This window comes from Salmo salar, chromosome ssa13 (genome assembly GCF_905237065.1).
Source record: "Salmo salar chromosome ssa13, Ssal_v3.1, whole genome shotgun sequence".
NCBI classification, from domain to species: Eukaryota; Metazoa; Chordata; class Actinopteri; order Salmoniformes; family Salmonidae; genus Salmo; species Salmo salar.
The window spans coordinates 34,387,541-34,410,448 of NC_059454.1; the positions used below are offsets into that span (position 1 = coordinate 34,387,541).

Consider the following 22,908-nt stretch of genomic DNA (forward strand, 5'->3'; position numbering starts at 1 on the left):
AGGATGCAAATTTCTGTTTGAAAAAGATAGCCTTTGCTTTCCTAACTGCCTGTGTATATTGGTTCCTAACTTCCCTGAAAAGTTGCATATCGCGGGGGCTATTTGATGCTAATGCAATACGCCACAGGATGTTTTTGTGCTGGTCAAGGGCATTCAGGTCTGGAGTGAACCACGGGCTATATCTGTTCCTGGTTCTACATTTTTTGAATGGGGAATGCTTATTTAAGATGGCGAGGAAAGCACTTTTAAAGAATAACCAGGCATCCTCTACTGACGGAATGAGGTCAATATCTTTCCAGGATACCCGGGCCAGGTCGATTAGAAAAGCCTGCTCGCTGAAGTGTTTTTTAGGGAGCGTTTGACTGTGATGAGGGGTTTGACCCATTACGGACGCAGGCAATGAGGAAGTGATCGCTGAGATCTTGGTTGAAGACAGCAGAGGTGTATTTAGAGGGCAGGTTGGTCAGGATGATATCTATGAGGGTGCCCGAGTTTACGGATTTGGGGTTGTACCTGGAAGGTTCCATGATAATTTGGGAGCGATTGAGGGCATCTGGCTTAGACTGTATGATGGCCGGGGTGTTAAGCATATCCCAGTTTAGGTCACCTAACAGTACAAACTCTGAAGATAAGTGTGGGGCAATTAATTCACATATGGTGTCCAGGGTGCAGCTGGGGGCTGAGGGGGGTCTGTAACAAGCGGCAACAGTGAGAGACTTATTTCTGGAAAGGTGGATTTTTAAAAGTAGAAGCTCGAACTGTTTGGGCACAGACCTGGATAGCATAACAGAATTCTGCAGGCTGTCTCTGCAGTAGATTGCAACTCCACCCCCTTTGGCAGTTCTGTCTTGGCGGAAAATGTATACACATACATAGAGGCATTTTTCAGCTATGATTTTACCACTCAGAATCCAGAATGGATATGATAATGTGGCCAGCACAGGATGTAATACACCCTTACAACAATCTACTTTTTGATCTTCTTGACTTCTTATCTGGTAAACTGCTACTTTGTGCCAAGAAAAGAGCCACAATTAGGGGTTAGTGTACTCCAGTAAAAAAGGGATGGTTTAGATTAAAAAGTATTGCCCTGTGTCCCCGTTCATAGGGGCATGAGTGACTAGTCAGTGGTAGAATTGAGTTGGCACTTTATTGGCCCAAACACCCACAGACCCACAAGGTTGAGGTTACTCATGGACAGTAATTCGTTTTTTTTTCTTCTCCATTGATCATCAACAGTCTTCTAACTGTCCAAGAATTCGATCCAAAGTGTTAGGAAATATTTGTTCCCATAAATACAAGGGAGGATGTCTCTCCTCTTACCTCTGGCACTTTAGTCAGACTGACAGACTTTGCACCACAGAGCCAATCAGGAGAGAATACATACAGGTCAAGGGTGCCAATTGAAAGTCAAGGGGTGTGTCTGTGCCTTTTGGATTACTCTCTCTTTACAGAGAACCCCTGTGGTTCAAGTCTGCTCTGCTCTGCGCATGTCTGAAAGTGACAGAGCCAGCAGCCAAGAGAGTTTTTCACAGTATGTCAGTAAAAATTATTACACTTATGAATGTATGTAAAATGCTAATATGTATTAGATCCAGCACAATGGAATAACTAAGACCTGAATTTGAATGCAGCGTGTTCCGATTCCTCCTTCTCTTTCTGTCCAGCAGGGTCAACCAAAAACACTTGGCCTGATGGTTCATGCAGATACTGGGGAAGCAATATAGAAATGTATTGATCCCTTAAATGATTTTACTATTAAATGACCTATATCACAACCCTCATACCTCTTCACAAAAATGTATCTAAATCAATTTTGGAAAAAGGATTTTACGCACAAGACAGGAATTTATTTTTTCAGTTAGAAATAGTAGGCCATGCATCAAATAACTATTTTCATCAGAAAAACAAACCCTCAAATGCACTATTGCATTTTGTAAGTTGTCTGCAGGTGGCTTGTTGTGAATGCACTCAAATATCAAGTCATTATCAGGTTCTGTAAACTGCGTTCTAATACTCAACGTAGAAGGATTTGTCTTAATGTACAGTATATGAAAGTGATGCTATGAAAAGGATTATTTCACGTTCACAAGCTCACTCTGACTGACAAATCACTGCCTATTACTGTGATTAAAAAGAGCATATGAAATATATTTTTTTTTCTCCACAGGCCTACCTGTGCACCTTCCTTTAAGCACCTCTGTTCGAACACCTCTCCTGTCCTTGATCCATACCACATACAGCCATTTGCAGATCTTTTCAGTGTCCATGTGAAAGATAGTTATTGCGAGGCTGGGACATTTGTTAACTTCCCCCACATTTTTTTTAACACCCATGTAAAATGAAGGCCTGCAAAGGTTACAGATTTAAGTCTAATAGCATGAGATGAAAGTAGATATGTGTGCGATATGAAGGCATAGTCAGTGGACATTCTGAACCTTGTTTGAGGTCATTAGGTCACATGACCATGGAGCTATTGAACTTTTACATTTGGAAAAATTCATGTAAAATCTTGTGAGATGAAAATGGACAAACTAAAGGGTGTGCAATATAGAAGGGTAGTCAGTGGACATTCTGAACCTTGTTTGAGTCAAGTAGGTCACATGACCAAGGAGCTATTGAAATTCGAATGTAATTTTGTTTTGTACTTTCTTTACGCTCCCTAACTAATTCAACTAGGAATACAAAATGCTGCTCACATTTCCACATTTTTATTAGCTTGGGAAAGCGAATTATTGTCCAAATAGTGAAAATAAGACCTGTGCAATGTTGTGCGCAATTTCTCCAACACCATGACACTTATTTGGAGTCTGTGAAAGCTATTGAGGTTTGAAACCGCGAATATCCGTCGAATATCCCATTTGAAACTGCCTTTACCTCGGTTGATGACCAATATCCTTGTCGCAGGAGGACGCAGAAGTAACTCCCCACTATTCATCGTTATTGGGTTCTGTCCATGGTGCGGATCTTATTGCGCGTAATACAATGGGGACCAACTCCTTACTTTTCCACTAAAATAAACCACATTACAATTCACACTTTTTTTTGGCAAGATGGGTTTTAAATTGGAACACCCCCGGATATTTTGTCATTCAAACCCCGCAGTGAGTGAGCTGGTGAATAAAATGTAACCACACACGCTACCACTGTGTTCAATCAGTATAAGCTCCTAAATCCTTCCTTACGCATCATAATGAATGAGGTTTGGTGTGGTCTGGGAACAGATGGATTCTTGATTAAGTTTTTTAATGATGAGAAAGCCTCCTGGCGTGCTAAGCAGTCAGTAGGCCTATCATGTGAAAACTGGTCTCTTGTGCCCTCAGTTGTGGTGTAATTGGGGAAGGACATACCAATCACAAATTTTGCCCACTGGCGACTGCATGCAGATATGATTCCTAACTTGAATGTTTAGTCTATTAGTCTATCAATGATAAGAGGACATCTCTGAAGCCCGGGATGGAATACATTTCAACAGCAGTAAAAGTTATCTTTCTTTTCTTTTTCCACCTCGGACTGTATCTTGTTCAAAGCAAAAGTCTGGAGTGGAGCGATGTGTCACGCGGTTTTTCGTCTCAGTTTTTACACCAAACGAGAGGCGGACTACGGAAGAGAAACAAACTAAACGGAAACCAGTAATTATCTATGAGGGGACTGTTTTTCAACCGTTATTCCACGCCTATTGCGCATCGATGTGGATAATACTTTCTCTACACTACAGACGTCAATAGGAACCATAGTTGTTAGGGGTTAGTACGAAACTAGCTATATAAAAGCAAAGAAATATAGGAACAGATAGATCAAAGTGTAATTTAAAATGCATATGAGAATTACTTACAAACTGTCAGGTTGATGGACCGCAACTTCATATCAGGAAAGTAGCCTCTTTCGCATCACAAAGATATATGGCTATAATTTGTAAGACTAAGACAAAGGTAAGTGAGTGATGACTATATCTGAATTCGATCCATTATTTCATGAACGTGATAAAATTAACTAGGTCGTCAGTAAATGACAGACTGCTTTATCTGCAAATAATTGTCAGTCCAATGATGTGGCAGCTGCAGCATTCTGGATTAAATTCCAAATAACTTGGAAATGTAGGTTTTCTAACTTTATTGACTTTGCTTCTATTTAGATTAGAAATTGTGATTACCAGGCTAAAAGTAGGGAAATGGGTGTAATAAATTCAACATCACCACAACCAACACACACACATACACATACTACTACTTCCCTTTAGGTAGATGCTGCTGTGGACATAAGGAATCACTGTACAGCCCAAATCGTGTATTGTGTCACATTTTGTAATGCCAGGCTATTTTAGTTCACAAGGAATTATCTATGTGTCTAGTGGTAATTGTCTGGGATTAAATTATCTCATAAATATTGTTTGCTTTATTGTCTCTTAAAAAGGTTTTTGATCTCACAATAAAAAGCAATAACATCCTTGCCAGCAGTGGCAAATAGCTCTATTCCCCCCAGGGGTTGATCAACACAGTCTTTGAGATACTGTAGGCCTAATATCAATGCATATTTTCTTTTTAATATTGCGTTTGACAGGTGGCTGGCTGAGGGACCTCACCTTGCTGCTGATTTTTTTTTTATCACAATGAAAGCAGATACACTATGGATCTTGAGGGAAATAATTATTTGATTTGTTTGAATTAAAATGGGTGTCTGACAAAAGCATTGTTGTCTATTTAGTGCTAGTCTTGTTCATCTGGTCACGGAGAGGTAATGTGATAACCTGCCTGCTCACTGTGGTGTTTGATATGTGATTACCTTGGTGAGTTACATCACACTGTGGTAGGCTACCTACTGCAGACAGACAGACAGACAGACAGACAGACAGACAGACAGACAGACAGACAGACAGACAGACAGACAGACAGACAGACAGACAGACAGACAGTAACAGGTTTAAGACCTTGTTGAAGAACAGATGGTAGTTAAAAATACCTCAGTCAATTCTCCTGATATGCTTCTTCCTTTGTGCATTATTCATCACTGTAATTAAATGTAAAAGAAGAAACTACCTTGTCCTAGTTTTTCTGGGACTACTTTTTTGGTTTGGAACATTTGCCGTTATATTTGGGGGAGGGGGTTTGTGTGATAGAAGTGCTCAGCTCAGAGTGAGGGTTGTTAAAGGGTGATATGGCCCAGGTTATTGAGTCAGAAACAATAGAAGTATGTGTATAGATATATACATATACTGTATATACAGTATACTCTTTTCTACATTGCAGAATAATAGTGAAGACATCAAAACTATGAAATAACACATACGGAATCATGTAGCAACTAAAAAGGTTAAACAAATCAAAATATATTTGAGATTTGAGATTCTTCAAAGTAGCCACCCTTTGCCTTGATGAAAGCTTTGCACACTCTTGGCATTCTCTCAACCAGCTTCATGAGGTAGTCACCTGGAATGCTTTTCCGTAGTCTTGAAAGAGTGCCCACATAATCTGAGCACTTGTTGGCTGCTTTTCCTTCACTCTGTGGTCCAACTCATCTCAAACCATCTCAATTGGGTTGAGGTTGGGTGATTGTGTTGAAAAACAAATGATAGTCCCACTAAGCGCAAACCAGATGGGATGGCATATCGCTGCAGAATGCTGTGGTAGCCATGCTGGGTAAGTGTGCCTTAAATTCTAAAATAAATCACAGACAGTGTCACCAGCAAAGTACCCCCACACCATCACACCTCCTCCTCCATGTGTCACGGTGGGAACCACACATATGGAGTTCATCCGTTCACCTACTCTGCGTCTCACAAAGACACGGCGATTGTAACCAAAAATCTCATATTTGGACTCATCAGACCAAAGGACACATTTCCACCGGTCTAATGTCCTTTGCTCGTGTTTCTTGGCCCAAGCAAGTCTCTTCTTATTATTGGTGTCCTTTAGTAGTGGTTTCTTTGCAGCAATTCGACCATGAAGGCCTGATTCACACAGTCTCCTCTGAACAGTTAATGTTGAGATGTGTCTGTTACTTGAACTCTGTGAAGCATTTATTTGGGCTACAGTCTGAGGTGCAGTTAATGACCAATTTCTGAGGCTGGTAACTCTAATGAATTTATCCTCTGCAGCAGAGGTAACTCTGGGTCTTCCTTTCCTGTGGCGGTCCTCATGAGAGCCAGTTCCATCATAGCAGCTTGATGGTTTTTGTGGCTGCACTTGAAGAAACTTTCAAAGTTCTTGAAATATTCCGCATTGACTGACCTTCATGTCTTAAAGTAATGATGGACTGTCTTTTCTCTTTGCTATTTTGAGCTGTTCTTGCCATAATATGGACAGGGTCTTTTACCAAATAGGGATATCTTCTGTGTGCCAACCCTACCTTGTCACAACACAACTGATTGGGTCAAACGCATTAAGAAGGAAAGAAATTCCACAAGTGAACTTTTAACAAGGCACACCTGTTAATTGAAATGCATTCCATGTGACTACCTCATGAAGCTGGTTGAGAGAATGCCAAGAGTGTGCAAAGCTGTCATCAAGGCAAAGGGTGGCTACGTTGAAGAATCTCAAATATAAAATATATTTTGATTTGTTTAACACTTTTTTGGTTGCTACATGATTCCAAATGTGTTATTTCATAGTTTTGATGTCTTCACTATAATTCTAAATAGTAAAAATAAAGAAAAACCCTGGAATGAGTAGGTGTGTCCAAACTTTTGACTGGTATTGTGTATATATATATATATATATATATATATATATATATATATATATATATATATATATATATATATATATATAACATACTTATTGAGGTTGAAAACTCATGAGCAAATTCAATGTTGAATCACTTCAAATAAAATCACAGAGAAAATATTATTGTCTTCAGAGCAGGTTATTGGGTGTCATAAGAACAAAAACCTGCAGCGCTGAAAGCCTGCCTATACTATACAATGTACTGTAAGAATTGCTGGTCCTACAAACTCAGTGGTATCCATGGTGGTCTCAACAATCTGGGTCTAATACTTCTCATGGGTACATACACAGTGGCAGCATTGTGGATTAAATTCCCAATAGAGGGTATGAGATGTTCTGTTTTTAAACAGCCTGACTGTTGAATTTGGCTGGCTACAACGCAAATTGGAGTTTGGGCTGTGAATTCACATTGTTGGTACATGTCCCTGATGAGCTGTACTCCTCATCACCTTTTGTCCCAAGAATTTGATGATTTATAACCACTAGGTGACAGTCATTGGTTGCCTATTGTATGTCTTTTATCAAGCTTTCATCCAACTTTTTTGATGAAATGTTGACACAAAATGTAGATACTATTTTTATTTTTTAAGAAATCAAATATTTGGAGTAGGCTAAGCACAGTTTGTGTTTTGATCTCATACTGAATGTTCTAACTTCAAACAGAGTTTTCAGACCCCATTACTGTGCGATAGCTGTGTCATATCTTCTCACTAACAACATATGTCTCTGTGGTTGCTTGGCTGACCGGATGAAGGTTATAAGCTGTGAGATGGCGTGGTCAGTACACTGGGGCCTCCTCCTGCTCTGCATAGTGATCCTCTACTGCCAACCAGTGTCCACCGGCAACCACAGCTCCCGGGTGCAGTCAGGTAAGTCCCAGAACCATTCATACCAGTGAACACTGGTCCCCACTGGACTCATTATGGCCCCTGGTCACCAGTACTCCCAGCTCCTCTGGGAACTAAGCACGGCCAACACTAATGAGGTGAAAATAGGTGTTTGTGGTCTGCATGGTTGAAAGTAAACACAAGTGCTGATGCTACAATTACTGTATCTGTCCTCCCAGACTCATGGTGTTTCTACAGCTACTGTGGGAGGGGACTACATAAAACTATAATATTTAAGTATACATTCATAAATAATAAACGGGTAATTTACAGAAATGTATGAACAAATCTTGTGTTAAAATAAGGTTATTGCAGTAATTGAACTCAAGTGGCAACTATTATTAATGCATTATGCAGTGTTCCCTCTGAATGTGCCATAAATAAATAACGTAACATGTATAAATAACGTAACATGTCAAAAGGTCACAATCCTTAACACCAAAATCTCTTATTACATTCATACACATTATGAAAAAAATATGGAATACCTACATTTTATTGTATATTTTCTCATCTCAATTGAGAGAACTTTGCAATGACTGAAAGGGAGTTCTGTGAATGCTGCTTTTCCCTTTTGGTCGTAGTCTCGTTCACTTTCTCTTTCACTTCCTCCATTTTGACTGCGTTCCCTGTGATGTTTCTTATATCCACATGGGGGCTCTGTTGCTCCAGAAACCAAATTGATGTGAACGCTGATACTGTGTAAATGTTATGGGTGTGATGTTTAAATGTTTGAACGAATTTGGGATCGTTAACGTTAAGAAAACATACATACACAAAACTACCACTAACAGGTCCCAATCATCATCATCATCATCATAAAGGCAAACATTATTTAAGTGATAATGCCGGAGAAGCTGGCGTTTATAGAATATATTGGCATGGGTGTTATTAGGCCCGAGACTAAATCGATGGCCGGCAAACCGTGCCAATGTATCCTCCAGACACCGGCTTCAAAGGCATTATCACTTTTATACAACAGGTTACCAACATATTCAAATAATAATTGACATATTTTAATTAAAAACGTTATTTTGATGAATTTATTCATACTATTTCATCCTTCCACAAGATATAGGCCCGACACAAATCTAGGGTTGCTACCCAAGCCGGCTGGTCATTCGTTCTATCGGTTCGGTTGCTAGAGACGCAACCCAGTCATTCAGTCTTTTTGTTCTGTATCTATGGACGCAACCCAGTCATTCAGTCTTTTTGTTCTGTATCTATGGACGCAACCCAGTCATTCAGTCTTTTTGTTCTGCATCTATGGACGCAACCCAGTCATTCAGTCTTTTTGTTCTGTATCTATGGACGCAACCCAGTCATTCAGTCTTTTGTACTATTTCTGTATTCGTTCTAAATGTTCCATTGCCATACTGGCTGGCAACGTTCTTATCCCTTGCTTGCTAGCTAGCCAACTACGGCTAACTTACTATCATGTCAAAAGTGCAGCCAGAATAACAGCAAAGTAGCCTCATTTGGATTTATTTAAGCTGTTTTCCAGTGATTTCTTTTGTTGATACATCCATTAACAATGAGCTAATGAGGCCCAATTTCGTCTGGCATAGAAAATGTGCTCACTCGTCAGGACACTGTTGTTCAGAGGAGCTAGCCAACAACACAGCTAACACAATCACTTCAAACTGAAGCTGGAAAGATTTCAAACTAGCTGCACTTCGTTTCGTTTGACCTTTTTCAATTGACATTTCTTTGTATATATCCATAAAAATTATGCCACGATTTCGACTGGCTGAGAAACGCTGAGAAACGGCGTCTCAACCCGACTCCCGACACATTCATTACTATGGGACAGCTGGAGATCAAATTTAAATATTGAAACAATTGAAATATTGTTACAATGTCGAAGAAACAGACAGCAAGGTTTATACAAATCTCCGCTGTTGAAAACTGTTAGTCTAGAAGAAATGGGAGATAATGTGTTAATGCTTTTCACATCGTAGATCAAATATATAAATTGTCTGGCTGGGCTGATGAGACAGTGGATTGCGCAGTCAGATGGAACAGAGTAAATAGGCATTTTAACATCATAGATTTAGCTGGTGATAACTTGTGGAATAGACACCGGCTGTAATGCAGTTTTAACCAATCAGCATTCAGGATTAGACCCACCCGTTGTATAAAATTAAACAAATACCTAACGCAACAATGCTGTCAATAGGAGATATGCATCTTTCAAATTATTTGCCACCAATATAAAGTGGTCCACGCCTCATTGTCGTTAACAGTTGGAAAATGGCAGAGAGACAGGGAAGCGGCCACAGCGAAGTCCTATATGGCAATACTTTGAGAAGTTAAAGGGACGGAGTGAGAAAATCACAGCGCTGATTACAGAAAAGATTGAAGTTGATATGCAGCCATTGTCAATGGTAGAGGATGTCGGCTTCAATACCCTAATGGCATTTCTAGAACCAGACTACAAGATGCCATGTTTAAAAACCGTATCGCCCTGATGGTGAAATTGTACAATGATTGCTCTCCAAGTACAAAGTGCGAGCTCTCAAACACCATACGTGGCGTTAACAACAGATTGCTGGATGTACTATGAACATGCTGTTATACATCACTGCAACGAGCCATCACATTGATGAGAAATGGTACATGAAGTTCCATGTATTGAAAACAGAGAACCTAAAACGGCATTAATACCATCTTAGTGGTTGGGTTGGGTGGTTGGGGACAGCAGTAAGGTGAGCGTTGTCTGTTAGGTAGACTGGACAGCGGTAGATTGAACTGCATTGCCCCCTAGCGGTTATACGCAGGACCATATGTGAATTGTGAATTTGTGTAATTTTATGATAATTAAAAGAAATTGAACTATTAAAAAAAGGCCAGTTCAAAAGTGAAGAATTGTCAATTTAACACTTGTCACATACCTATTAGATGTATTCAAGCTTCAGCTTAATTTAATCAACTGCAGAAGAATCTTAAGACCTCATACTTACATGCATGCCTGGTGCATACTGATGTGAATTATGTAATTATGTAGTGTTGAAATCTCTTATGTTGACTTGTATGTATGGTTAGATTTTTCTTCTCACACTCAAGCAGTATTTGAAAGGCAGGCAAGTTCAGTATGTCATATCTTGCAAAGTGCACTAAAATGATAGCACATACAGCTTCACATCATTTTGACTGATTTTAAGGAGCTGTTTAATTGTTTTCATCCCTCCCTATGCATGCAGCTACTGCTAGTTAGTAACCACCTTTCCTAATCCCTCTGTCGCAGGTTCGTCACAGGTAAAGACAGGTACCTGTGAAGTAGTGGCTGCCCATCGCTGCTGCAATAAGAACAAGATTGAGGAGCGCTCTCAAACAGTCAAGTGTTCCTGCTTCCCTGGTCAGGTCGCCGGAACAACAAGGGCAATGCCCTCTTGTGTTGAAGGTAGGATGCTTCATATAAGATGGTAGCGTTTCAGTACTTCAATGGGTTTGTATTGCACCAACATATTCTCAATGTTACAGTTGTTATCTCGCCCATCTATTGAAGTGCTCTCCAGACCACACATTGCATCTCATCTCATTTCAAGTGACTGCCCACTGTGCTGTGTTTTCCTCAGCATCCATCGTGCGTCAGAAGTGGTGGTGTCAGATGCAGCCCTGTCTGGAGGGAGAGGAGTGTAAAGTACTGCCTGATCTCACTGGCTGGTCCTGCAGCTCTGGAAACAAAGTCAAGACCACCAAGGTGAGTTTATGTGAAGGGACAGCAAAGAAATCTATTTCATATGACTTCATGCATTATTACAGTTGGAAGGTAATGAAACCAGCCTATTATAAAATGTATCTTAAACAAATATATTTGTTTTATTATTATTTTAGCAGGGAGACCAGGGTCTCTTTCACAGAGCTCTGCATATACAGTTTCATAAGTCAAATCAAAAATCAAATACAATATAAAAAAAAGTTAAATACAGCACAACACGTATATTCAAGAAAAACAATTACATTCCTCAGTAAGATGGTCCCCAATCAATATTTTAAATTGCCTGAGTAGCACCAGAACATTGTAATGTTTTTTGTAGTTGGATCCAGCAATGAGGTGCTTTAAAGCTGTGCAATCTGGTAAATGATGTCACCATAGTCAAGAACTGGCAGGAAAGCTGACTGTACAATCTGCTTCTGCTATTAGGGAGAGGCAAGATCTAGTTCTAAAAAAATAAGCCCACTTTAAATCTTGCATTTTTAACTAGCTCATCCGTATGTTTTTTTAAACATTAAATCTTTGTAAATCCAAATGCCCAGATATTTGTAGGCGGGAACCCGATTGATGGGAGACCTATCTAATGAATAAATATGTAGTCAACCTACATAAAGCAAACATTTTAAACCAACCAGGGTTTTCTGTAAGACAACAATGTTGCAGCTCTGACATAGCCTGGTCAACAGTTGGGGCAATGGCATACATAACTGTGTCTTCTGCATACAGATGAATATTACAAGTTTTAACGCATAGACCAATATTATTTATATACATTTTAAAGAGAACAGGTCCCAATACCGACACCTGCGGCACAGCTTTCGTAATATCCAGGAAACTAGACTTGACACCATCAGAAATCAAGCATTATGTCCTATCAGACAGATCATTCTCAAACCACTTGCGAATTATTTCAGTCAGCCTTTGAATGAGAATGTAATGGTCAACAGTTTCAAAGGCCTTGGAAAGGTCTATAAGTTAGGCTGCACAATGGTTTTTATGATTTAAGCAATTTAATACATCAAAGAACAAGAGTAGCAGTTGAAACTGTGCTATGTCCAGGTTTTAAAACCAGACTGTTGCACATTTAGAGTAGAATGACAAGTTTAAAAAGTTCTGCAATATGTGGATTTTTTAAAGTCGATTTTTAGCAGGACACTTAGTAAATCATATATATAAAATGGTTGAATTGAAAATAGAGAATGTGTAGCTGGGAGTACATCATTCTCTACAGCAGTGGTCACCAACCGGTTGATCGCGATCTCAATGGCATTCCTAGTCGATCACCAAACATTTTTGTAAAAAACACAACGATAAAGCCTTGTGTTCCTATTGTTTTTATTCATTTCATGCTGTTGGCACTTGATTCAGCAGCCCTAGCGCCGGGAAGGAAAATCATTTCCATTTTGAATCATTTCATGTGTCTGAAGGTAGAATACCTATAGGCCTACCACTGGCCAATCAGATAGCTCAGATCACATTTCTGCACAGTTTCCTGGAGCCAAAGACTGTAAAAAAAACTAGAACGTACAGCAAAGTTGACACTGTGAGATTTCAAAACTTGTAAAACCATGACTAGAGAGAGACTCAACGAATACAGCTCAGAGCTGCTGTTTTTATGAGTAAGTCCATGTGTTAAGTTTTTATTCAGCCCTATCAACACTTTGTTCAACACTTTTATAAGCCATAAAACGCTACAACCAGCACTGCAGCTGAAAGGATTGAGTATAGCATAGTGTTCCAATAAGCTTGCGTTATTATTGGCTTGTTTCTTTTTTAATACCGAGGAACATTTCACTTTCTCTGGTCATAAGAGTAACAACATGAATTGGTGCATGAAGCAGAAATAATGCAGTGCCTCTTAAGTTTTGCCATCAGCTGGAAGACTGTGTTCCCTCTTCTCAGCGGAGGGAGGGAGAGAGGAGGGATGGTGAGTTGGGTGAAGATCAGCCTCACTGCTGCGCCCCCCCTCAGACTGACCATCAGATGCAGGCCATCACTCCAGTAAAACAAATAAATATTATGCTCACTTACAGTAGCTGAGCATCACAAGTAATACAACAAATGATCTATTACCAGTGTGATCATATACCAAGATTTAAAAATATAATTTCAAAATGTTCTGAGAACAACAGCATAGGACAATTCAAGCATAGCCAATATGCAGTGATACTGTATTGGGCCTTTAGCCTACTGCATAATCCTCATTGCTACAGAACTGTTTTTAATAGGTTAATCTTGCATAGGCTTATGTTTTTTAAGTCATGTTCCCAAAAAATCGGACCAGTAGATCTTGGCTTGCATTTTGACTCAGAAAGTGATCTTGACTCAGAAAAGGTTGGTGACCACTGCTCTACAGTCTGTTTCAAGGTGAATAAAGGACTCCCTCTACTGGAAGAGGAATTTCCATTTAGTCTATTATGGGACCAGAGGCTGCCATAACCTGCTGGGACAATGAAGGGAAGTGGAGTTTTATTTCAGAGATTTGACTAGTTTCCAGAAGTTCGCTGGATTCCTACCATTCTCAGATACGCAGTTCAAAAAGTATGTTGACTTTGCTTTTCTAAGCAGAGATAGAGAAATAGATCTATTTCTCTAATGTCTGAAGGACTGCCAGTCAGACGAAGTATCAGTCAATCAAAATGTATTAGCCCAATCAAAATGTATTTCCTGTAATTTTTCAGAAAATTCATGCGTGAACCAAGGGTTTGATCTATACTTTACACTTAGTTTTTTTTATATGGAGCATGCTTGTCTGCAACAGAGTTAAACAGAGAAGTAAAACAATTTGGGGCCTGATCCGAGTCAGATGACACAATCCCCCAGTCACACAACCCTAGATCAGACATGAAATGTTGCTCATTAAAATAGCAAAAATGTCTCTTTATAATAATGTATGGGCAAGATTTATGTAGCCTAGCATCTCTTATGCAGGCAATGGGACAATGGTCAATGAGCTCATTAGCAAAGATTGAATTGTCAGATACTTATGAGGGGCATTTGTTAGAATAATATATAAAATAGTAGATTTTTCAGGGTGTTTAAAGATGGGGCGAGTTGGTTTAGTTATACATCATAACCCATCAGAGACACATCAAAATTTGTCATAGACTTCTTTAACCAATATTCAGTAATAATCAGAATGTCCGCGTTAGTTTGAGAAGCCAGAGTTGCAATCATTTGTTTTGTTGAAAATCGAACTTCTTGCACTTACATGAATCAGTCCAATGCCACAGCTGTGGGAGTATCTAGAATAACCATGCTACCGTAGGGTTGGCTTGAATTGGTATAGATGTGTAACGGCTGTCGTAGAAAGTAGACCAAGGTGCAGCGTGTCGAGTGCTCATGATGAATATTTATTTTAACTCAGAACACTAAAGAAAAATAACAAAGAGAAAACGGAAGCGCACAGTTCTGTCAGGTACATAGACTAAACAGAAGAGAACTACCCACAAACACAGGTGGAAAAAACCCCTACTTAAGTATGATCTCCAATTAGAGACAACGAGGACCATCTGCCTCTATTTGGAGATCATCCCAAAAAACAACAACATAGAAATAGAAAAACTACAACCTAAACATAGATATACAAAACATAGAAAAACACAAAACACCCCCTGACCTACTCCACCATAGAAAATAACATCTTACTATGGTCAGGATGTGACAGTACCCCCCCCCAAAGGTGCAGACTCCGAATGCCACTAAAAAACTAAACAAACAAAAAGGGAGGGTAGGGTGGGTGGGTATCTCCTGTCTATGGCGGCTCTAGTGCAGTCCACATAACCTTATCCTCCAGCAGAGGAGGCGGCTCCGGGGCGTAACCCCCGCTCCACCTGCTGATCCCTCTGCTTTAGTACCACCGGACCGTGGATCGTCGTCGAAGGAACCGGACTGTAGATCATCACTGGAGGTTCTGGGCTGCAGGCCGCCGTTGAAGACTCCGGGCTGCAGGCCGTCTCAGGAGGCTCCGGGCTGCAGGCCGTCTCAGGAGGCTCCGGGCTGCAGGCCGTCTCAGGAGGTTCCGGGCTGCAGGCCGTCTCAGGAGGCTCCAGGCTGCAGGTCGTCTCAGGAGGCTCCGGGCTGCAGGCCGTCTCAGGAGGCTCCGGACTGGGGAGCGTCGCTGGAGGTTCCGGACTGGGGAGCGTCGCTGGAGGTTCCGGGCCATGGATTATCTCTGGAGGCTTCGGGCTATGGATCATCCCTACAGGCTTCTTGCCATGGATTATCCCTTCAGGCTCCGGGCCATGGATTATCTCTGGAGGCTTCATGCCGTGGATCATCCCTACAGGCTCCGGGCCATGGATCATCACTGGAGGCTTCATGCCATGGATCATCTCTACAGGCTTCCGACCATAGATCATCACTGGAGGCTTCTTTTGTGGAGCTGGAATAGGTCTCACCGGACTAGGGAACATCGCTGGAGGCTCCAGACTGGGAAACGCCGCTGAGAGTTCTGAACTAGGGAACGTCGCTGGAGACCGGGTGCGCAGAGCAGGCACAAGGTTTACTGGGCCGTGGAGGCGCACTGGAGGTCTGGAGCTTATGGCTGGCACAACCCGTCCTGGCTGGATAACCCCCGTAGCCCGGCAAGCGCGAGGCTTTGTAACAGGTCGCACAGGTTTGTGCTGGCGAACTGGGGGTACCGTGTGTAGAGCTGGCGCAGGATAACCTGGGCCGAAGAGACGCACCGGAGACCAGGAATGCTGAGCAGGCACAATCCTTCCTGGATGAATGCTAACTCTAGCACGGCAACTGTGGGAAGCTTGCACCGAGCGCACCGGGCTGTAGCTGCGCACTGGCGACACAGTGCGCATCCCCGCATAACACGGTGCTTGCTCGATCACTCACCCCCTACGGTAAGCACGGGGAGTTGGCTCAGGTCTCCAACCTGACTCTGCCAATCTCCCCGTGTGCCCCTCCCCCCCCATTTTTTTGGGGGGGGTGGGGGGGGGGCTGTCTCTCGCACTTGCCTCGTGATTGGTATAGCGCCTCATAATAACGCCGCCTTGCTTTTGCTGCCTCAATCTCCTCCCTCGGGCAGCAATACTCCCCAGCCTGACTCCCGGGTCCTTTCCCGTCCAGAATGTCTTCCCAGGTCCATTCCTGATCACGCTGCTTGGTCCTTTGGAGGTGGGTAGTTCTGTAACGGCAGTCGTAGAAAGTAGACCAAGGTGCAGCGTGTCGAGTGCTCATGATGAATATTTATTTTAACTCAGAACACTAAAGAAAAATAACAAAGCTAAAACGAAAGCGCACAGTTCTGTCAGGTACATAGACTAAACAGAAGACAACTACCCACAAACACAGGTGGGAAAAAACCCTACTTGAGTATGATCTCCAATTAGAGACAACAAGGACCAGCTGCCTCTAATTGGAGATCATCCCAAAAAACAACAACATAGAAATAGAAAAACTAGAACCTAAACATAGACATACAAAATATAGAAAAACACAAAACACCCCCTGTCACGCCCTGACCTACTCCACCATAGAAAATAACATCTTACTATGGTCAGGATGTGACAAGATGCAAGATTTCCCAGGATTGTACCATTAGGCCTATGCCTCGAACGAGGACATGACTTAAAACACAAGTCAGTGAGGGTTACCTGTTGTGGGCCAGGACTGAAATCCTATCACTTGTTTAGTACATGTTAAACTCAGCATTCTAGCTCCTCTTCTTTTCGGATGTCAGCCGTCTCATTTTAAGAACCGAGGTAGCTCCCAAAACAAATCACTAAAAGTGGATAAGTCGATAAAATCCAATGCTTTTTCGGGGCAGAGTTTCGACAGCAGATTTACCTCCAGAACTGTCTGTTGGGATAGGGACAGAAAGGACAATCCTCTTGCCAGTATCCATTAGCCTGTCCATAAGGTGTTCGAAGTCCCGTCTCAACTCCCCCGATTGCCGCAGCTTGATGTCATTAGTATCGGCATGCACGATCACCGTTTGAAGCTCAGGGTTTCGATCTAGAATGACCTTAAGCTCCCGAGTAATATTATGCACCCTAGCACCAGGAAAGCAGAATGTACTTGCTCCGGCAACCACCACGTCCTGTACTATAGAACTCCCTACAATGGCCACACTAGGAAAGGGGGATACCTAGTCAGTTTTTCAACTGAATGCATTCAACTAAAATGTGTCTTCCACATTTAACACAACCCCTCTGAATCAGAGAGATGCGGAGGGCTGCCCTTGACATCCACATCTACGGCACCCGGGGAACAGTGGGTTAACTGCCTTGCTCAGGGGCAGAACGACAGATTTTTACTTTGTCAGCTTGGGGATTTGATCTAGCAACCTTTTGGTTACTGGCCCAACTCTCCTACCCGCCAGGCTACCTGCAGCCCCAGAGGCAGGTTGTGGATTCCCAGGCCGCACGGAGGCAGTGGCTTGGCTTTTGCTGGGTACTGCGGTGGAGTGGTCGGGGAGCGGTGGAGGGCCTTGTAGGAGGGCCGGGGTCAGGGCCGCGAAACAGTTTGAGAGATGGAGGTCTTGGCGAGAGGGCAGACAGAGGATATGTTGGAATATTCCTTCTTTCCATCTTCTAACTCGATTCCACTTTGCCAGCGAAGGTGTCGAGCAAGACGTAGTAGTTCTCCCGTTCTTGTCGGTGGGATGTGTTAATACGGGAAAATGGTCCAGGGTGGTATCCTCAGTAGCTACTGCAGAGTAGCCCAATCTCATAGAGCACCCTCGATTATCCTCTCGGTAATTTAGAAGTGTTGCATCAAAACAGCAGGACTCTGTTCTCCTCTAGTAGTCATCCAGTCTTTTGAGGCAACGAGTTGCTTACGCTTCACACATGTATAAATCAGTAAATTCTTCCTTTTCACGACAGTAAACATATCACAGGTCTAACATTTTATGACTTTACTGTCCATCTCTGAATCCAACTCCAAAACAGAGGAGTCTGACATGCTTATACTCAGGTTAGAAACAGCGGTCCCGACGTGAGACAAGCTTTGCCAGTGACAGCCAGGTAACCTAGCTAGCCGGAGCTGGCCGAGGCTAGCCTGCTAATGTTAGCTCCAGGAGACAGTAAAATCCAGCTGAACACAGTGTGTTGAGAACAGCACTAACACCATGGTCCCAAAATAAAACACATAAAACAAAGGTTTTAAAGGTATAAAATCTATAAGCGTCTTAGAAATATGAAATATAATGGCAAGCAAACTACACATCTGTTTAAACAACGAACACATCAGGGAAATGACACCACTGATGCATACTTGTTTTAAAGTGGTCCCTGTGTAAAGATTACGATAAATAGCCTAAAGGCAATGTAATGATTGATGGTTTTGATAAAAGTAAGAAGAAATGTAAGCACTTGCAGTCACACTTTCTCTCTCTCTTTCCTGTTTTCTCTCTCCTGGTCTCTCTCTCCTGTTCTCTCTCTATCTCCCCCCATGTTTGCACATCTAGTTAATGCAAAAATTGAATGACAGTGTTTATGCGGAATCATCACATGCGATTACAGTACTTGCAATAAGCCTTGCTTTGATGATAAAATATCCCACAATCAGTCACAATTACTGCTCCCATAGGCAGAATCAACACTGCTGCTCCCAATCAGCCACAGAGGGCTAAGCAAGCCTCATTTGGTAATCCTGTGGAAGATGGGACCAAAAGAAAAACATGAAATGAGAGTGTTTTAAACATGTAAACCATCTGATACAGATATCTTAATGGGATGTAATTCAATCTGACAGCCTTAAATGCCTGTGGACAAACTAAAGACTTGAGGAATGTGCAAAACTGTGATATGTCTTGGCTTTTATCAGCTTCAAATTGATATGCAGTAGGGAAATATCTAATGAGAGTCAACTCAAAGAGAATAGAAAATCAGCTGAACATGTGCTGCATACATTCATTGATTAATAAAAACTGACAACAAACAGTCCAACATGAAGCTTTCTAGACAGGTATATTATACCCATCTAACATCTCCTGAGGAATAAACTATTTGCTTCCATTTTCATGTCAGCTACATAAAATATGTCTGAGATGTGGATTAGGCTAGCTGCAGCAGAAATAATGATGCCCAGGAAAGAATACTTGGCTCAGGGTGACCCAGCATTTAATGGACCTTTTGGAAGCTCCTGTATTTCTTCTTCCTTTTCCTTTTTCAGGTGGCGCGGTAGCAAAAAAACCCATCTCAGCCAATCGACTGAGACCCTGAACGTGCCACGGCCTGGCCAGTTGTCAATCACACACATTTTTTGCTTTGAAAAAAGTGAAGATCTGCTTCAGTCCCCAGAATATAATGAGGAATACAATAGCAAATGAGCAGCCCTATCAAATGAGTAGAGTGACTGATGTGAATGTAAAGGCGAACTCAAGAGGAACTCAAGGAGCCTATGTCATACAGTACTCACCCTTACTTCCCTGACTGTGTCCTCTGAGAGACAGAGATGGGTGTAGCCATGGCAGCCAGCTCCTACCTGAGACTAACGGGCAGATAAAAATATAGCTTGTTAAGTCTTTCAATGGGATTCCATATTGTGTTCTGTCAGCGGGATATTGTCTTTCTGTGACAGATAAATGCTGAGCTGGGGATTGCTGTATGCATTCAGGCTAACTTTTGGATGAGCCACGCGCAGAGACACAACTGAACAATGTTTCAATAAATAGACTGTGAACTTGGACCAATGGCTTTATGGAGAGAGACTCTTGTCTTGACTGTCTCATTAAGCAATGTGCCCTGCTAGTGACAAGTGGAAGCACCTCCGATTTGGGAATTCTTATTGATACAATATGTGTAGAGATTCAGCCACACACACACACACACACACACACACACACACACACACACACACACACACACACACACACACACACACACACACACACACACACACACACACACACACACACACACACACACACACACACACACACACACACACACACACACGTGCACAGAGAGCTTTTCATCTCACCCAGTTAGACAAGCCACCACCTGCAAGGATGCGATGCCATGCAAATAGACAGATGCAAAACAACGGCTGTTTGAAATGCAAATCACGAGGAGAGGAGGAGGGAGGAAAGAAGCTTCTTCACTGCCGAGAGTATTTACATCACGCTTTAGTTTGTCTTTCCAACTCCCGTCTCCCATGGAGAGGACCTCTGTAATAGCAATGATGTGAAATGGTGCAGAATCGTCTGTGCCTTCAAGCAAATTGTGTCTACAAGCAAAATAGAACATTCATTCTAATGTCATTTACCATCCTTACTTTCTGTCCTCTCAACACTTTTGTACATCTACGTATACTCATAATAATTGTCATTCTTTTGTTCATTCTTAGGGTAATTTGAGAATTCAGGAGGTAAGTTTTCATATTTTACCACTACGTTGTCAAGTTGTTTTGATGATACAGCGCTTCAATGATACAGTAAACCGATTTCTTCCTAAAGCAACATCACATCATGACAACCCATCAGAACATGACAGACAGCCATTTATGAGTAAAACTCAACACAAAGAGTTGTTTGTTTGCAGGTTGGCATTTATTGTAAGGAATGTTGCCCTGGAGGTAACTGCAGAGTGGTCACTAGCTGGCACTAACATAACCTTAACCCTAACCTTAACCACACTGCTAACCATAATGCCTAACCCTAACCTTAAATTAAGATAAAAAAAAAAGCACATTTTTGTTTTCATGAATTCTTACGATATCGACAATTTGATTTTGCAGCCAGCCCATCTAGTGGAAATCGTTCAGTTCTGCCCCCAGGGCAAGATTCATGACAATAAACGTCAACCTGCCCAAATCATTACCTTGTAAAATTATTTGGCATTTACATCTTCTGAACTGTCACAAATGGTCATATGTAATGTCATGTTTGTGACAGAATCATTAATGCTAGTGTATATGATGTCTAACCTAACCTACAGAGATTTAGGGGAGAAGGGTAAGTTGAGATTTTTTTTTACATTCAGCATCAGCTCGTCAAGGGAAATATAGTATTATTTCTAAGATATCTACATATATTTCAGGATGTTGTGTATCCCTGGAAATAATCAGAATTCATGTAAACATTACAGTTTTGAAAACATAGCTTGTCCAAAAAAAGTGTTCTCTTGGCACAACTTATCCGGGCTATGGGGTAAGTTAAGCCACCTACACATTTCTGTACTGAATTAAATATTACCACTACCTTTTTAAACCATGTCTATCTTTATTTCCCAAACACAATTCAACACCATCACAATCACTTATTTTGTATTTTAATAATTTTAAGTATCTTTTAACACAGGCTTAACTCCTAACAAACACGTTGTACTTTTTTTAAACACGGTTATCTCATATCCCAGCGATAATGCCTTGCATTATGCCTGGGAAGAAAACACTTCCATTTGTAAACGTACCCCAAGGCAAACATGTTGACTCTATTAGCCCACACAGCTACGAGGATGCACTTTCATGCGAGGTTTAGGACCCCATATTGAGACCCCAACTGAAGTATTCAACAATCTTAAAATATCTAGTAGTTTAGTTTAGATATAAACATGACGAAACCTGTAACACAATAAATTAATTTGACTTGTTTAAAATCTGCTTTCTGGACCTTCTGAAACTTGCTTACCACTTTTCCATGTGGTTTCTTCCTTCACGGACTCCATTAAATTATGACTTTTTTCTAAATATTTGGTCAACTGATTAATTTTGTGCATGGTTTACTAGAAACAAGGGTGGCTCAACTTACCCCTTTGGCTAAACTTACCCCATTCTCCCCTACTCAACATTAACAGTTCACAATTATTTCTGTTCCAAATGTATTCATCACAACCGTCTCCTAATAACCTAGAGATGACACAGCTAATTAATAAAGTGTGAATATGATAAATATGACCATTATTGCACAGTGTGTGTGTTTGTGTGTGTGCGTGTGTGTATCTGTGTGCGTGTTTTGCCTGGTGAGGCAAGAATTAAAATCACCCTGCAATTTGGTCATGGCTCCAAGATTTGTTCCATTTGTCTTGTCTTGTGCATGAACGTCTAGAATTGGAATTACATTTAACATAATTAGAGAGTTCAACAATTATATTTTAATGAATATAATATTAATCAGACTAACATTAATGTTAGTTAATCTGTCTGTGTATAATTAATTCATAGTGCATGTACAGTATTTTTATATCTCATAGCTGTATGCACAGGCAGATTGGTGCATACTGTGTACTGTAGCTACTTCTTATCAAGTACATTAAACCATAGAATGCAGTCTTTCTCCCTGTTTTCATCGTGCTGTGTCTGATGTTAATTATATCATATAGTATGTACGAACAATTTTGCAGTAAACATGATTTAATATGTAAATTAAATTATTTAATATTTAATATGTATCTATGATTTATAAAACAACTGTCATATCAGGGTAGCCTAATTTCCTGAACTATTTTGAAAGTATCTTGCATATGGGTAATTGTAATTTACTGTCACACTCTATTAAAGTCAACATGGTGAGCTCACAGCAGAGACAAGAAAATAACCCACAGCAAGATAGGGAGGGAGAGCACAAAAAGACTCAGACACTGCCTATTTCATGTCACCCAGACAGTACAAGGCAATGTGG

General features: G+C 41.2%; 1 protein-coding gene and 1 long non-coding RNA gene across 2 annotated transcripts; one reads left to right on the forward strand and one right to left on the reverse strand.

The window, feature by feature from the left end:
- The first annotated feature begins 3,353 nt into the window (after nt 1–3,353).
- Nucleotides 3,354–22,565, forward strand: tafa4 (TAFA chemokine like family member 4). Its single transcript, XM_014136377.2, has 5 exons — nt 3,354–3,932; nt 7,477–7,591; nt 10,857–11,012; nt 11,188–11,312; nt 19,461–22,565. The coding sequence occupies exons 1-5, from the start codon at nt 3,903–3,905 to the stop codon at nt 19,470–19,472; spliced, it is 438 nt and encodes a 145-aa protein (XP_013991852.1). The 5' UTR covers nt 3,354–3,902; the 3' UTR covers nt 19,473–22,565.
- Nucleotides 7,287–8,228, reverse strand: LOC106567273 (uncharacterized). Its single transcript, XR_001320031.2, has 2 exons — nt 8,102–8,228; nt 7,287–7,699 (listed from the first exon to the last, which is right to left on the reverse strand). It is a non-coding gene; the product is annotated as an uncharacterized lncRNA (long non-coding RNA).
- Nucleotides 22,566–22,908: the final 343 nt, after the last annotated feature.

Bases quoted from the DNA above. Each gene is read 5' to 3' on its own strand.
- tafa4 (XM_014136377.2), top strand. From the start codon at position 3,903: ATGGCTATAATTTGTAAGACTAAGACAAAG. The intron at 3,933-7,476 runs GTAAGTGAGTGA...GACCGGATGAAG, and splicing joins TTTGTAAGACTAAGACAAAG to GTTATAAGCTGTGAGATGGC. The intron at 11,013-11,187 runs GTAGGATGCTTC...TGTTTTCCTCAG, and splicing joins AATGCCCTCTTGTGTTGAAG to CATCCATCGTGCGTCAGAAG.